The sequence below is a fragment of the Gymnogyps californianus genome, chromosome 22 (genome assembly GCF_018139145.2).
Source record: "Gymnogyps californianus isolate 813 chromosome 22, ASM1813914v2, whole genome shotgun sequence".
Classification (NCBI taxonomy): domain Eukaryota; kingdom Metazoa; phylum Chordata; class Aves; order Accipitriformes; family Cathartidae; genus Gymnogyps; species Gymnogyps californianus.
Window position 1 is genome coordinate 3,860,875 of NC_059492.1, and position 14,462 is coordinate 3,875,336.

The 14,462-nt window shown below is 57.5% G+C and overlaps 2 protein-coding genes across 4 annotated transcripts; both read left to right on the plus strand.

Moving 5' to 3' along the window:
* Positions 1-1,228: 1,228 nt before the first annotated feature.
* On the plus strand, positions 1,229-5,939 carry GPATCH3 (G-patch domain containing 3). Its single transcript, XM_050909894.1, has 7 exons — positions 1,229-1,583; positions 1,884-2,299; positions 3,685-3,859; positions 4,225-4,284; positions 4,559-4,680; positions 4,864-4,991; positions 5,599-5,939. Exons 1-7 carry the CDS (start codon positions 1,229-1,231, stop codon positions 5,816-5,818), a joined length of 1,476 nt encoding a protein of 491 aa, XP_050765851.1. The 3' UTR covers positions 5,819-5,939.
* Positions 5,940-6,789: 850 nt separating this feature from the next.
* Positions 6,790-12,288, plus strand: GPN2 (GPN-loop GTPase 2). 3 transcript variants are annotated; one of them, XM_050909901.1, is made up of 6 exons: positions 6,790-6,827; positions 7,854-8,299; positions 9,844-10,000; positions 10,169-10,329; positions 11,009-11,139; positions 11,633-12,288. In XM_050909901.1, the coding sequence occupies exons 2-6, from the start codon at positions 7,883-7,885 to the stop codon at positions 11,703-11,705; spliced, it is 939 nt and encodes a 312-aa protein (XP_050765858.1). In that variant the 5' UTR covers positions 6,790-6,827; positions 7,854-7,882; the 3' UTR covers positions 11,706-12,288. The 3 variants fall into 3 exon arrangements, with proteins under 3 accessions (XP_050765858.1, XP_050765859.1, XP_050765857.1); XM_050909902.1 differs by lacking the exon at positions 6,790-6,827 and adding an exon at positions 7,543-7,561; XM_050909900.1 differs by lacking the exon at positions 6,790-6,827 and having other exon boundaries at positions 7,607-8,299.
* The last annotated feature ends 2,174 nt before the right edge of the window (positions 12,289-14,462 follow it).

A 14,462-nucleotide genomic window follows, 5' to 3' on the forward strand; every position in this document is an offset into this window, starting at 1 on the left:
TTCCTCCAGGCGTTGAGCCTCGCCCGAGGGCTCCCGGCGCGGCCGCCGTGTCGGAGGTGGATGCTCTGACTCACCTGGACGCGCACGCAGCTGCCAACAGGCACAAACGCCATCCCGTTTGCCGTGCCTGACCCAGCCGAGGGGTCGGGTAAAGCCGCACGAAGCCTCCCTGCGCCCCGTCACCCTCCTACCCACGGAAACGCCCTCCGACGTTAGCCAGCAGCCCGGCGGGAGGAAGGACTGCTTTGCCAGTCTGTCCCTCCACCCCTCACCGCTGCTGCTGAACGGTGACGGACGGCTTCCAAGGTGATCTCAGCCCCGTGACGGCCGTTTTCCACGGGGAGGGAGCGCGTGACTCACCGGATGATTTCCGCAGGTCCACGCCAGCCACGGGGCTGCCCTGAGCCACGCAGCCCGGTGACGCGTGCGTGAGTCACGGCGCACGGGATGCCCAACAGCCCCGCTGCCAGAGTCACCCCGAACTTTGGCGCAGGGGAGAGCCCCCGGCGTCTCCATCCTGCCACCGGTCCCCACCAGCCCCTGGGGACAGGGGATCGCTGTGGGCTCCCCTGTCCGGCGTGGCACCCACTGGTGTCGCTGCCCGTGAGGCAGGGCTGACACCTCAGGGCCACCCCTCCATCATGGGACACACCATGGGGGACTTTGCCAAGAGGGCAAGGCCAGGACCCCTTGCATAGGGGTACGCTGCATGGCACGGGGGGCCTGGACACCCCCAGCGCCCTGACACCCCCAGGGCCTGTGACCCCCCCCTCCCGGGGCCTGGCCACCCCCAAGGCCTGTGACCCCCCCTCCCGGGGCCTGGCCACCCCCAGGGCCTGTGACCCCCCCCTCCCAGCCTGGCCACCCCCAAGGCCTGTGACCCCCCCCTCCCGGGGCCTGGCCACCCCCAGGGCCTGTGACCCCCCCTCCCAGCCTGGCCACCCCAAGGCCTGTGACCCCCCCCTCCCGGGGCCTGGCCACCCCCAGGGCCTGTGACGCCCCCCTCCCAGCCTGGCCACCCCCAGGGCCTGTGACCCCCCCTCCCGGGGCCTGGCCACCCCCAAGGCCTGTGACACCCCCCCCCCGGGGCCCGGCCACCCCCAGGACCCCCCCCCCCGCGCCCCCACCGGGCTGCAGGGCGCTCCCCCGCCACCAGGAGGCGCCCACTCGCAGCCGACGTCATCACCTCGCGTCCAGCCGCCGTAACGCGCCGTCCCGCTAGGGCAAGATGGCGGCGCCCAGTTGTAGCGCCGGTAATGGCGGCGTCGTAGCCGCCCGCTACTGCCTGGTGAGCGGTATCCCGGCCGCGCTGCGCTCCGCGCAGCTCCGCGCCTACTTCAGCCAGTTCGTGGAGGCCGGCGGCTTCCTCTGCTTCCACTACCGTCACCGCCCCGAGCGCCCGCCGGCGGGCGGCGGCGAGGAGGCCGCGGCGCCGCGCACTTGCTCCTGCCTGGTGGCCGTGCAGCCCGGCCGCGCCCGCCGCCTCGTCCGCATGTACTCGGGCAAGCGCTGGGTCGGGCCCGGCGGCGCCTCGCTGCCCGGCCGCTGCCTCATCCGCACGGTCCGCCTCAGCCCCGGGACAGGTACGACCGGGCACCGGGGGGCGGGGGGGGGAGCCGGGTCTCACCTCCCTTCATGGGCCTGGAAGGGTCCAGAGGACCCGTTGGGCGCCGGATCCCACCCCTGCGGGTCCCAGTAGCCGACGTGAGGGCACCGGGTGGTTAAAACCCCTCGTGGATTTTCCTTAATGCCTTAAATCCATAATAAGGCAAGAAGAGTCGGTTTGGGGTCTGCTCATCCCCCTCCTGCGCGGGAGGGCCCTGATTTACCCCTCTCTGGGGGAGCGTGAGTTCCCCCCCAAAACCATTCCTTCTCTCCTCCAGGCACGGAGACGTTGCCCTGCGGCGGGGACAAGACGGCCACAGGCGAATCTGTCGCAGAAGCGGACTTGAAGCGGCTGCCCGAGTTCAACCCCCCTTCCTTCATGCCTTACGGGAACGTGGGCACCCCCCTGAAAGTTTTTCTGGAGCTGATCCGGGCCTGCAGGCTGCCTCCCCGGATTATCAAGAAATTGCAGCTGGATTTTCCAAAGACAGGCTCATCCCGTAGGTATGGGAATGTGCCTTTTGAATACCAGGACACTGAGACAGTTATAGAAGAAAGAGTTTACACTGCTACAGGGGATGAGATCACAGAGGAAGAGGGGCCTGTGGCAAGATCCGAGGTGACTCACCCAGCCAGTGCTGAGGAAGATGAGGAGGGGCAGGAGAAGGAGGAAGAGGAGTCGCACTCGGATGACGTAAGTGGATTTTTCCAGCACCGTCCAAGGTTCGCTATTGTAGCTGCGAAGCTGGGAGGGCCGATATAAATCTCGCAGAGCTCATTTTTAATCTTTTGACTGTATTGTATAAATCGCTTGTCTAAAAACGGTGTTAAAATACGGTTGTTCACATCTTGGTGCACTGAGCCCCTTGGCGCATGAACGGCGTGGACGTTAACGCCGCCAAAACTGCTTGTCCAAATCAAGCCGGTTGTAGGAGTTGAGCCCAAAGGGTTTGGTTGGGCTTGAGCCCGGTGGTAGGAGTTGAGCCCAAAGGGTTTGGTTGGGCTTGAGCCTAAAGGGTTTGGTCCGGAGGAGCAAGCATAGGCGGAGGCCGGTGCTGCGGGAGCAGATCTCTGCCCTGCTGCATGGCAGATTGGCCCGGCTCTGCTGTTGCTTGTAAATGAGGTGACCGGAGATTCAGGAGCACATTCGTGTGCTGGAAATGACACGCGGAGCTGTACGAATGATTGACCTTGAATGCTCCTGTGATTGAAGTTAGCCATTCTGAGAAAAATGGCTTTCGTGACAAAGACTCCTAGAGAACTGGACTGGACAGGCTCTCCGGAGATTATCTCGGTCCCTCCACCTGACAGACGCCTGTCTAGCCTGTTCTCACAAACCTCTGTCATTACAGAGGCAGCACAATCCTGAGGCAAGCCATTCCCGTTCTTTGCTGTACCAGAATTAATGTAGATGCCAAATCTTTCCTGCAATTTTATCCCATTAGGTTCTCCTAGCAACAGCGGACACAGAGAATGCTTTGTTCCCTCCTTTACAGACTTTTTATTCAGTCTTTTCTTCTCCAGACTAAACAGACTCCTCTAGCCGTTTCTCACAGGCTCTGTTTCCTGGATCTCTAGTCATCCTTTTGGCTGTTCCTTAGTTGGTTAATGTCTTCCTCGGAGGGCTCTGCCCAGAACTGGGCAGGCGGCAGTAAAGCTGTCAGTCTGATCTGTGTCTGTGCCAGCAAGCTGCTTCACTGGAACCGACACAATCTCTTTAGGGATCAACCTCGGTGGAATTAATTTGTTGCTAGTGCTGACTTTACGTACAACACACCTGCTCCTTAAATGGGCATCTTTGCGTTACAGATTGGGTACGCTGCTGAAAGCATGCTGTGAAGTGGGTGTGATGTGGTATTTTTCACCACTTCTGTCTGCTGACTCTGAAGATGGCATTAGTCAGGGGAATGAGGTCATCAGTGCCGGTCATGTTAGTGCCTGAAAACGGCAGGCTGAGACGAGCTCTGTCGACAAAGCTGTTTCGTAGGGAAGGCGTTGTGATGGGCCGCGAGGGTCAGGGAAACAGGGAGGAGGCTGGGTGCTGTTGGTGTCTCCCACCTTTCACCGGCTCCTTTGCAGGACAATGATACCTGCGAGGAGTGGGAGCGACACGAGGCTCTGCACGAGGACGTGACCAAGCAGGACCGTGTGGAGGAGCGGCTCTTTGAAGAGGAGATTGAGCTGAAGTGGGAGAAAGGCGGCTCTGGCCTTGTCTTCTACACGGATGCTCAGTACTGGCAGGAGAAGAATGGAGGTAACGTTGGTGTTTGTGTCGCTGAGCCACAAACTAACCACCACGAGCCGGGGGGCCCAGCCCTGCGGGTAAATCAGGTATAACCCCATACGAATATTCCAGATCAGCGACAGATATGGGCGTCTTGCCTCGCTTTTTAAACCTTCCCTTGATCACAAAACCTGCAGTGGTTCAATCCAGTCGCCAGAGACCCCAGTGGTCCTACTGGCAGCCTGTTGCGTAAGCGCTGTGGTTTGCAGGGTCTCTAATACCGTTTCCTTCCCATTTTGTTAGAGAAAATAGGGAGCTGGGCCACCAGCAAATAGCTCTTCTGTGTCAGACTTCCACAACTGGCACCAAAACTGTCGCTCTCCTTCTCTTGGCAGACTTTGATGAGCAGACTGCGGATGACTGGGATGTGGACATGAGCATCTACTATGACAAAGGTATCTGAGCTGAACCCCCCACCCCAGGAGACCAGGGAGGTCGGGAAATTCTGACCCTGCAGAATCTCTGCAGTGGGGAACTCTTCGGCTCTGTCATCCTTTGAAAGCGTCCAAGACGTCAGTGTACTTGAAACAACGTTTTTCTTGTCTGGCAGTGAGAGTTGCCAAAAAGAACAGGTTCTGCCTCCTTGTTGTGTGGTGCTCTGGGGGAAATGACGGTAGCGAACGGCTTTCCTGAGCTGCGCTGCTCTGACTCTTGCTTCTTTCTCCCTAGATGGAGGTGATAAGGATGCTCGGGACTCGGTCCAGATGTGGCTGGAACAGCGACTGCGGGACGGCTTGGAGGACGGGTCTGTTTCAGGGCAACAGATTGGCACCTTCGAGAGATACACCAAGGTGAGCGCTGGATACGTGCTCGGGAGAGGATGGGGCAGGACAGGAAAGGCTGCGGTGGCGGTGCTCAGAGGATGTGGGTTAGGGGGAGGAGAGGTCTTGGATGTGGGGAGGGGGCAGAAGGTTCTGGGAAGATGAGGATGGGCTTTGTCCGGCAACTCTGTGACGTTTTTTCCCCTCTCCCAGGGCTTTGGCAGGAAGGTGCTGGAGCAGCAGGGCTGGACGGAGGGGCTGGGGCTGGGGAGCAGCAACTCTGGAATGGCCGAAGCTCTGGACAACGAGGGTCAGAACCCCAGATGCAAGAGGGGGCTGGGGTGAGTACCCAACCCTGCCCTGCCAGCCTCTGTTCAGAGCCTCTGCCCGGGCTCTCTGGGCTGACGCAGCAGCCAACTGGCTGCAAAAGGAGCGGAGTGCGAACCAGAACTGTAAGGCTGTCCCGGGGATCTGCCTTTCTCTGCGCAGCTGGTGGCAGGGCCTGCCGCAGCGCTTCAGAGCTAAATACGCTGCTCTTCCTGACTGTCCAGTGCTCCTTAGAGGAGCTTGTGGTGTTAGAGTAGGGCTGGAACCATTTGCAGGTTCATGCAGCACGCGAACACAGAGGGAGAGCTGTGCTTGAGGACTGAGGGTCACCTCTGCTACGGTATTCTGGTGGGAAAGCCCAAGTGATCTGAGCTGTAGCTGTGCACCTCACCCCTACCTTCTCTGGGGGTGTTTTTGGAGGCTTTGTGCAGTGCTGTGTTTCACGGTGAGGGCTGGCTCTTGTTCTAGAGCAATCTCACAGCCAGGAATGGGACAAGAATCCTTATTGCCCTGTATTGGTGCACTTCTCCCCTGCGGCATGTGAAGGAAATGAGCTGGGATGCACAGAGGTGTCCGACTGCCTCAGCAATGTTGGACCAAACGTTTCCTGCTTCCCTCTAGGTACCACGGGGAGAAACTGCCAACTTTCAGCAAGGTGAAAAAGCCCCGGCGGGACGCTCCCATCCTCATCTCGACCATCTATGATGACCCTGACCCAAAGGACAGCGGTGACCAACTGCTCAGGCGCCAGCCACCCACTGCTATGAAGTACAGGCAGGACATGGCGTTTGTCCGGGCGTCACACGGTGCTCTGGGAAGCTTCAGTGCCCAGTCACGCTGAGCAGAGACTGTCACAGAGCCTTTGTACTGGTCCTGCTCCTGTCGAGCACAGGCTGGCTCCTGGTCTCGGGTTGGGAGCAGGGTGTTCACATATTTATTTTTGGAAGAAACATAGACTTGTAACAAAAATTGCCTCAGTGGGTTTTTTTCCCTTAACTGAACCATTCAAATGCGGGGAAATAGTGCTGGTCCTGTTTGTTCAGTGGGAATGGGGAAAGGTGTTGCGTTTCTGACTGGCGGTTTAAAGCCGATACTACTGCCTGGATCAACCAAGCTTGTGTGCTAGGTCAGCCTAAAAAACCAGAACTCGTAGTTCATGGCTGCCTGAGACCCAGGGAAGGACAAGTACAGACAGGGCCAGCCGTGGCACCGGTAACTGTCCTGCCAAAAGCTCGCCGCTGGCCCGCAGCTTCGCGTTGCTTGGGCGTGACGATCCCACACTCCTGGGAGAAACTCGTTGGGATGAAAGACTCGTCCTGGCAGCCTCCGGAGGAATTCTGCGGGAGGCGTTTCCCTGCGGTCGGGCGTAGCGGGTGCTTCCTTCCACGGCTCTCCGACATGCTCTGCCCCGTTTTCCTGACGCAGGCACTCTTCTGGGTGGAAGGGGGGGGGGGAAGAGCCTTCGTCCCAGTGACCCAGTACTGGAGGGTTAAATGGGAATTGGTGAACGCTCTGCTGGCCGGCTCCGGCTTGGCCCCGTGCACCTTTCTGAAGGCTATCACTGTGTCAGGGGGGAATACAGGGAATAATTTCCCCTTCTTTTGGAGACAGAACTGGGAATGGGGTTGTGCTGGAGGGACAAGGGCCGGCGCCGGGACTCGAACCCGGGACCCGGACCCCGATTCCGGGGTCCGGGTCCCGGGTTCGAGTCCCGGCGATGGAGGAGTTGCGCATCCCTCCGACCGCCAGGGGGAGCCGTGGTGACGGTGTCCCTTTCCTTGCCCGGAACGCGGCGCTCGGGGCCCACAGCGACCCGGACCTAACGCCGGGGACACCGGCAGCGGCAGGCGGTGAGCGGCCTACCGGGATCGGGGGTGGCCTACCGGGATCGGGGGGTTATGAGGGAGATGGGGGGGGATATAAGGGATAACGGGACCTGGGCAAGGAGGAGGGGGGAGATGTGAGGGAGAAGGGGGGCATGGGGGAGCGGGGGTCGTAGGGGAGAAGAGGGGACATGGGGGAAAGGGAAGCATGGGGGAAAGGGAAGCATGGGGGGAAGGGGGGATATGGGGATAAAGGGGGGGCTGTGGGGGTAAAGGGTGTCATGGGGGAGAAGAAGGGACATGGGGGAAAGGGGAACATGAGGGGATATGGGGAGAAGAGGGGATGTAGGTGGAAAGGGGGTTATGGGGAGAAGAGGGGACATGGGGAGAAAGGGGGTTATGGGGAGAAGAGGGGATATGGGGAAAAGAGGGGATGCAGGCAAAGAAGGGGGATGGAGGAAGAGGGGGCATGGAAGATGGGGGGAGAGGGGACATGGCAGGAAAAGGAGGCACGGGAGATGTGGGACATGAGGGGAGAGGGGATATGGGGCGGGGGAAGGAGCGTGTGGGAGAGGGGACATAGGCTGGTGTGGGGAGAAGGGAGGGTATGTGGAGAGTGGGAACGCGGGGGTTAACACGGGGAGGAGAGGGGACATGAAGGAGAAAAGGGACATGGAGAAACGGAGGGGAGGACATGGGGACGTGCTGGGGCGAGGGAGGGAACGTGTGGGCGCTGCCACATCAGGAAGGACCCAACTAGGGTAAAACTCGCCCCGCACGCGGGCAGGAGTAGGGATCGGCGTCCCGCAGGCACAGCCCCGTGGGTCTGGTTGGGGGTTTGCGCCTCTTTTCAGCCCCGGCGTCACCAGCTGGGGGGTGACAGGGTGACGTCCGCCCCGGTGTGCGGCTCGGCTGTGCAAGGAGTGACGGGAGGCAGCAGTTACACCATGGCACTTTCCCTTCCTCTCCGCCCGCTCCCTGGGTGTGAATTCCAGCAGATCGCATTCGTATAAATGCAAATAAAATGGTAAATGGGAGTTTTTCCTTTCTCAGCCAACAGAAGGAGAAGGAAATGAGCCGACATGTCTGAGGGCAGCAAGGGGAGCTCGCTGGCCTTCGGCCAGGTGGTAATCGGGCCTCCGGGCTCCGGGAAGACGACCTACTGCCACGGCATGCAGGAGTTCATGGGCAGGATCGGGCGCAAGGTGACGGTGGTGAACCTGGACCCCGCCAACGAGGCGATGCCCTACCAGTGTGCCGTGGACATCGCCGAGCTCATCACCCTGCCCGACGCGATGGAGAACTTGAAGCTGGGGCCCAACGGGGGGTTGATCTACTGCATGGAGTACCTGGAGGCCAACTTCGACTGGCTGCAGGAGAAGCTGGCTGCCTTCAGGGGTCACTACTACTTGTTTGACTGCCCGGGGCAGGTGGAGCTCTACACCCACCACGACGCCCTGAAGAACGTCTTTGCACAGTTGGCCAAGTGGAATTTCCGGGTAGGTTTGGGGCTCCGCAGGGAGCTGGGATCGGCACCTGGCACCCCGCGTGCTTGTGCAAGGGGCTCGGGAGCTGTACGCCGCATGGTCAGAGCTTTTGATTGTGCGTACTAATGACTGTTTTCTTTACTAACCTGTTTGGCCTTTCATGCAGAACGGCTTTATCAGGGAAGGGGGGGAATTTTGCCCCATTTTATGCTCGGCGGGATTGGCAAGAGAGTGGCTTGTTCAGGGCATTTAACACAGTGGGATTATCATGAACAGAAACATGGATTCCTTCCTTACCCACTCTCGCTGTGCTCCAGCGTCCTCTCCGCAGACCTTGTGTGTTTTATCCGAGCGGGTGCTGTATTTCGGAGCGGGGAGGTAGACGTGTGCGCTGGGCGAGCGGGGACCCTTTGCACTGCGCTGTGAGAAATTCAGGCATCGTCTCAGGCCCTACCTGGCTCTCCTGCAGCCAAGCCGAATCGCTCTGCACGTTGTAGTACGTGCTCTGTGCTTTCTTGCACAATGGAAGATGTAAATGAGGAAGCGCAGGTGAGAAGAGTCCCATAACCATGACTTGCTTACATTGCATTTGTTTTGCATTTGGGCCAAACCATGAATGTGCAAACCATGGATGGTGTGAGCAAGAAGGGCAGGGTCATTTGCTTGAGAATCTGCACATTAGAGATTATTTTTATTCAAATAAATGTACATGAAATTGTAGTTACTAAAAAAAGATAGTTACACGGCTGTTTTGATGCTCGCTTGAGTGCTTACACCTGCCTGTGAGCTTTAAACTGGCTTTTTTTGCTGCAGAAGCATAGCTGTGACTCAACCACACTTGACTATAGAGCCCTGACTTTGAGTAACATTGTGTAACAGGCAGTAACTTAACACAGATCTCGGACCACATTGTTACAGCTGCACAAAACACAGGGAATCAAACTGCTCATTAATTTAATTATTAATTATTATTTCAAACCGCATGACAATAGGTGCTCCCAGCAGAGCGTGGTGTGCTGCAGTTACTGCTCCTGAGTGTACGCTGCGCGTGAGCGTTCCTGTGGGGAAGGTGGAGATCTGGAGGCAGTCGTGTCGTTCGGAAGGAGAGTTAACCCCACCTCCCACCCCCAAAAAACCTGCAGAGTTCAGACAAGCGTGGAAACTTCGTCCGCAGAGAACGAAGCCCTGAGAAAAGGGAGAGCAGGTTGCAGGTTTAAGTGTCTTTCAGTACTGCTGGTGGAGCTCAGCACCCCTATAAGCCTCCCCACAGCCCTTTCTGTGCACCAGCACCCTGGGTCCTGAATCCCCGAGGTGGTCCATGGCTGTGAATGTGGCGATATATACTTCTATATATATACGTGTGCTCATATATGAGGATGTTTTATATGCAGGAGCTAGAACGTAGGTGGTAACTTTCCCTATGTGGGACTCTATGTGGTTATAGTCAGGTCTGAACAGATTGTCCTGTAGCCACCTCTCACGCTGTCGCAAAAGCAAGCGGTTGGACTTGTCACGGGTCTGACCTTGTGCTGTCCCTTTGTGCCTTTGCCGTCCAGCTGGCTGCGGTGCATTTGGTGGATTCGCACTACTGCACGGACCCCGGCAAGTTCATCTCTGTTCTCTGCACCTCGCTCGCCACCATGCTGCACGTGGAACTGCCCCACGTCAACGTCCTCTCCAAGATGGACCTGATCGAGCAATACGGCAAGCTGGGTAAGAGGCTTTGCGAGAGAGACGCGTGGAATTGGGCTGCATCGGCTGCAAATTAGCTGTTCGGGTACGGGGATGTGTTGCTGGGAGATGGTCGGGGAACTGGTGTACGTCTCACTGGGTTTTTCAATTTACAAATTGCCTTCAGAGCTTCTTGGTGTTTCCCTGCAGCTTTCAACCTGGATTATTACACAGAGGTCCTGGACCTCTCTTACTTGGTTGACCATTTAGCTTCCGACCCCTTCTTCAGAAATTACCGCCGCCTCAATGAGAAGCTGGTGGAGGTGATCGAGGACTACAGCCTGGTGTCCTTCGTTCCGCTCAACGTCCAGGTAACGCAGCAGGAGTGGGGCAGAGAGAACAGGGAGTGTCGGATATGTAGTCAGCACGTTTGGTAGCAGCTAAGTTACGTCTGCTTAGAGCTGTGAGGGCTGAAAACCTCGGCTGTGAAGAGGCTCTGGGATGGAGGAGGACAGTGAAACACACCCAGACCTGTAAACTTTCTGTGGCAGCCAGATAAGAAAAGGCTAGTGAGCTTGGGGCTACGTGGGCCTTGTGTCCTGGGGTGGGGAATTAAGACTCCCCCTTCATTCAGCTCTTCTGTGCCTGCATTTCAAATCTGGGCAAATTACTACGTAAAACGTTGTTAAATTAGGGAGCGCAAAATAATTAGAAGATTGGGAGGACTACATTTGGGAGGAAGGGCTGAAAAAACGTTAGTCTGGTAGTTGGCAGAAGTGTTCAACAAAGGTAAATGGGCTGAGACAAGAGGCGATGAAAGGGAGCAAGAGGGTGGAGGGTGTCAGCCCGTCATGTATTCGGGCTCCGCAGCGGGTGCCCCTCTTTCTCCTGTGGCCCCCCTGGGCTCGGGGAGGCCGGCAGCATCCTCGGGGCGTTGGGCGCTGTGTGGGTGGCCCAGAGCCTCGGAGAAAATCCGTGGTGAAGCCCGGTGCGAGCTCTTGCTTCCGGGGAAGGACCGGATTCCCTGTGCATCATCTCCCTCCCTTTCAGGATAAGGAGAGCATGCGGCAGGTGATGCAGGCGGTGGACAAAGCCAACGGCTATTCCTTCGGAGACCAGGAGCACAGGAGCCTGGAAGCTCTGATGTCGGCAGCAGTGGGAGCCGATTTCCACTTTACTTCGTATCCTTCGCCGCCGATCCTCTGTTGTGTTGAGTTTTAATTTCTCCTTCCTTGGGGAAGAGAGGCTGGAGGTGGGGCTGGCAGTTACTGACATCATCTGATGCTGTTTGGCGATACGCATGTAGGGAGTGGGTAGGGCTCAGCCCAGACCTTAGCAGACGGTTGTCCACACCAAAGCCGCCACGTTTGTTGCTAATTGATACTGTGAATGTGGGAGGAATCTTTTGACAACTTTCCTCTCTCTCACACTCACTTGGACTGGTTCTTTCCACCTCGTCCAAACCATACAATTGATTCTCCTGTACTTGTCGGGTCTGGGATCAGCCAGAGCCAGAAATAACTCAGGTGGTGCGTGCTGCTGCCAGTACTGCCGTGTTCCTGCCAGCCTTCAGGCTAATGTGGGGCTGGTTCCTTGCTGAGAACGTTAAGAGCTCCTTGCAGAAGGGAGTGTTTGAGCCCAGCCCCTTGTTTTCCTTAATTACTGCGTTATCAGCACGCTTGCAGTGCAGGAGAAGTATGTGCAATCTCAGGACAAAGCCGTGGAAGAAGAAGTGATGGATCTGTAACACACCCACCTCTTCCCCAGCTGCTCTCTGTTTTGACACCTCTCCTTTTCCTACCAGGAGCTTGAGGCATCTCTGCGTGGTGTGACTCAGACCGAGTGAAAGCCTGTCCAGGCAGAGATCTGGCTGCTGGACTCCCTTCTCTGTAAGGGTTTGACCTCTCGTGCTTCAGCCCCGCTGCACAGAGCAGCGTTTTTGCAGAAAGGCGACGGCTGAGTGCAAGGCAAGCCGGGTCTTTCCTTAGGAACAAGAGAGATTTAGCCAGATGAAGGCATGGTTAGCAAGAGAAGAGAAGCAAGATAAAGGAGGCTGACCTTTGCCAAGTCTCCTCCTCCCCATCACGACCAAGATAGATCCAGAGAAAGAAAAAGCAGTTTGAGCTGTCTCTTCTGCAGTGAGACTCGAGACAAAAGTTCTGGGTTTACTGCATAGGAGGAGCATGCCTGGGCCTCGTGCTCGGAGGAGTATCCAGGCTGAGAAGCCTCCGATCTGTCTCAAGGAGGACAGAAAGATGGTTGTTTTTCTTTGGTTTTTTTAAATAATGATGGACTCTTTCTTAATAAAACACTCCTTCGTCTCGCTTTCATCTTGTGAGTTTGCTGAACCTGAATAAATAAAACCTAGAGTGCTACAAAGCCCGAGGCTAAAAAGCCTCTGGTGGGAACGTCACAGCAGCTGGTGCGTTGTGTGCTTTGCAGAAAGGCTCCGTGTTTGCGACGTCGTCTTCCTCTGTGATCTACCTGAGAACAGACAAAGCGTTTGCTGGAGGGAGTGAGGAAGAGCGACTGTGGGACCTGAAAGCAGGTCACTCCTCGTGCGCCCTTATCCAGGGGCTGAACGCTGGCGGTTGGCGCGCACGCAGCGCGCTGACAGCGACGCGCAAACTGCAAGCTCGGCTTTTGCAGGCTTTTGATTAAGAAAGACCCTGTGTGACTCAGCGGGAGGTTGGAGCACATCATTTGCATGTAGGACCTTTCCCAGCAGCTGGCTTGTCTGCCCTCATCCACCTTCCTTTTTTCTGGGCTTGCTTTCTCCGGTACCTTCTCCAGATCCCAAATCCCGGGGCTCCCCCTCCTCCCCGTGTAATTCCCTCTCGCCAGCTGGCTGCAGCTCCCGACGGTGCCGGCAGCAGCTTCCCAGCTTCACGTGCCACCTTCTCCGTCCCCGCTGCAGACAGCGGCTTGGGTCCGTCAGTGCCGTGAATCGGGAAGGCTGGGGCGATGAAAAAAGCAAGGCGTCCGCACCGAGCGGCCCTCCGAGTGCCTCCCGGCAGCTTACGCAGCCGCCCGTAGGATGGGAGCGGGCGAAACTCCCGGCTCCCAGCTCGGTGTGCAGACTCAGCATCGTGTCTTGCCCAAGACCTTGCATAAAATAAGACAGCTCTTCCTCTCAGGACGGTTTGGCCCTTAGCAGAGCGGTTGCAGACCACCGCCTCAGTGAATCTAAATGCAAGGGGGGTCTTGCTTAGCGGGGACTGCAGCTAGGCGGGGAATTAAAACTAAATTTCCCTGCATCTCACAGCGTTGTGGCCAGGATTTGGAGACAAGGAGGAGCTCAGGGGGAGAAGGAGGGCAGAGGCGCACGCTTCCATGTGCGTGCACACACACACACACGCACGCTTGTGCTTTAACCAGATCAGTTCACAGTGAAAGACTGCGCCGACATTTCAAATATAAAAGTCAAATTCCTGTCTGCTGTCAGTGCCTGAGCTCTTTTCCCAAGGGACTTCCCTGGGTATTCCTGGCTGAAACCCGGCGGCTGCATTTCAGTGCTACCTGGGGCTGAAGGTCTGGAAGCCAATGTAACCGTAACCGGAGCTGAAACTCCATCCTTGCCTTGTGGTCTTGTGGACATGTCCCGGTCATCTTTGAGCCCTGTAGTTGCTGTAAAGGGATGGAAGACGTGATCATAAAAAATGTGAATTTTATGGCAGCTTTTTCATGGCTTTGAGAGATTTGGTGACTTAAAAGGGTATTGTCAGGTCAAGCTGGGGTTATGCAAGAGCCATCAAAGCTTTTGTGGCTGTTCGGCTTTTTTATTTTAATACCCAGGCAGTATCTGCAGCCTCAGCCTCGCCGCGCTGTGCCGGTGCTGGAGAAAATGGAAATCAAAGGTGAGAGAAACCTCTCAGCTCAGGGATCTTCTGCCGTGTCCGAGCCAAGAAATGCTGAGGTCTAAAAGAGCTACAGCCTGAAAGGATGTGCAGCGTTTTCGCACCAAGGGGCTCTTCGCAGCCTGGGTTTGGAAAGCAGGGGCTGAATTGGGACCCGCAGCTCAGCAGGGACGATGCTCGCTGCTCCCAGTCAGGGCGAAGCAGAAAATGGCTCTGCAGTGGGCAGGGACGGCCGCAGACCACGGGTGCAAAATCCAGCCGGCTCCTGCACCCACACGTCCCCACGTTGGGAGGGGACGGCCTCACCGAGGCTCCCTGGGCTGAGGGAGGTGACACTTTGGCTCCTGTCACTCCCGTTGAGCAATCAGCCGGGCCGAAGGGCCAGGATTAGTCACCCCGATTGAGGCACATCCCTGGGGGGGGGCCAGGCTTTCTGCCGAGCTGGTCCTACCTGCCCCGGCCCCTCCAAGCCCGGCACCAGGAGAGGCTGAGCCCACCCCAACCGCACGTGGGACCTCCTGGGCGAGACTGAACGCGGCAGGTCATGTTTTTTGGGACGGAGGGATTTGGCTTCGGTTGCAGCTGCTGAGCTGGGGGTTGCTGTGTTTCCCCCCCCCCCCGGCTTCCAGCCCCCCAACCCCTGCCTT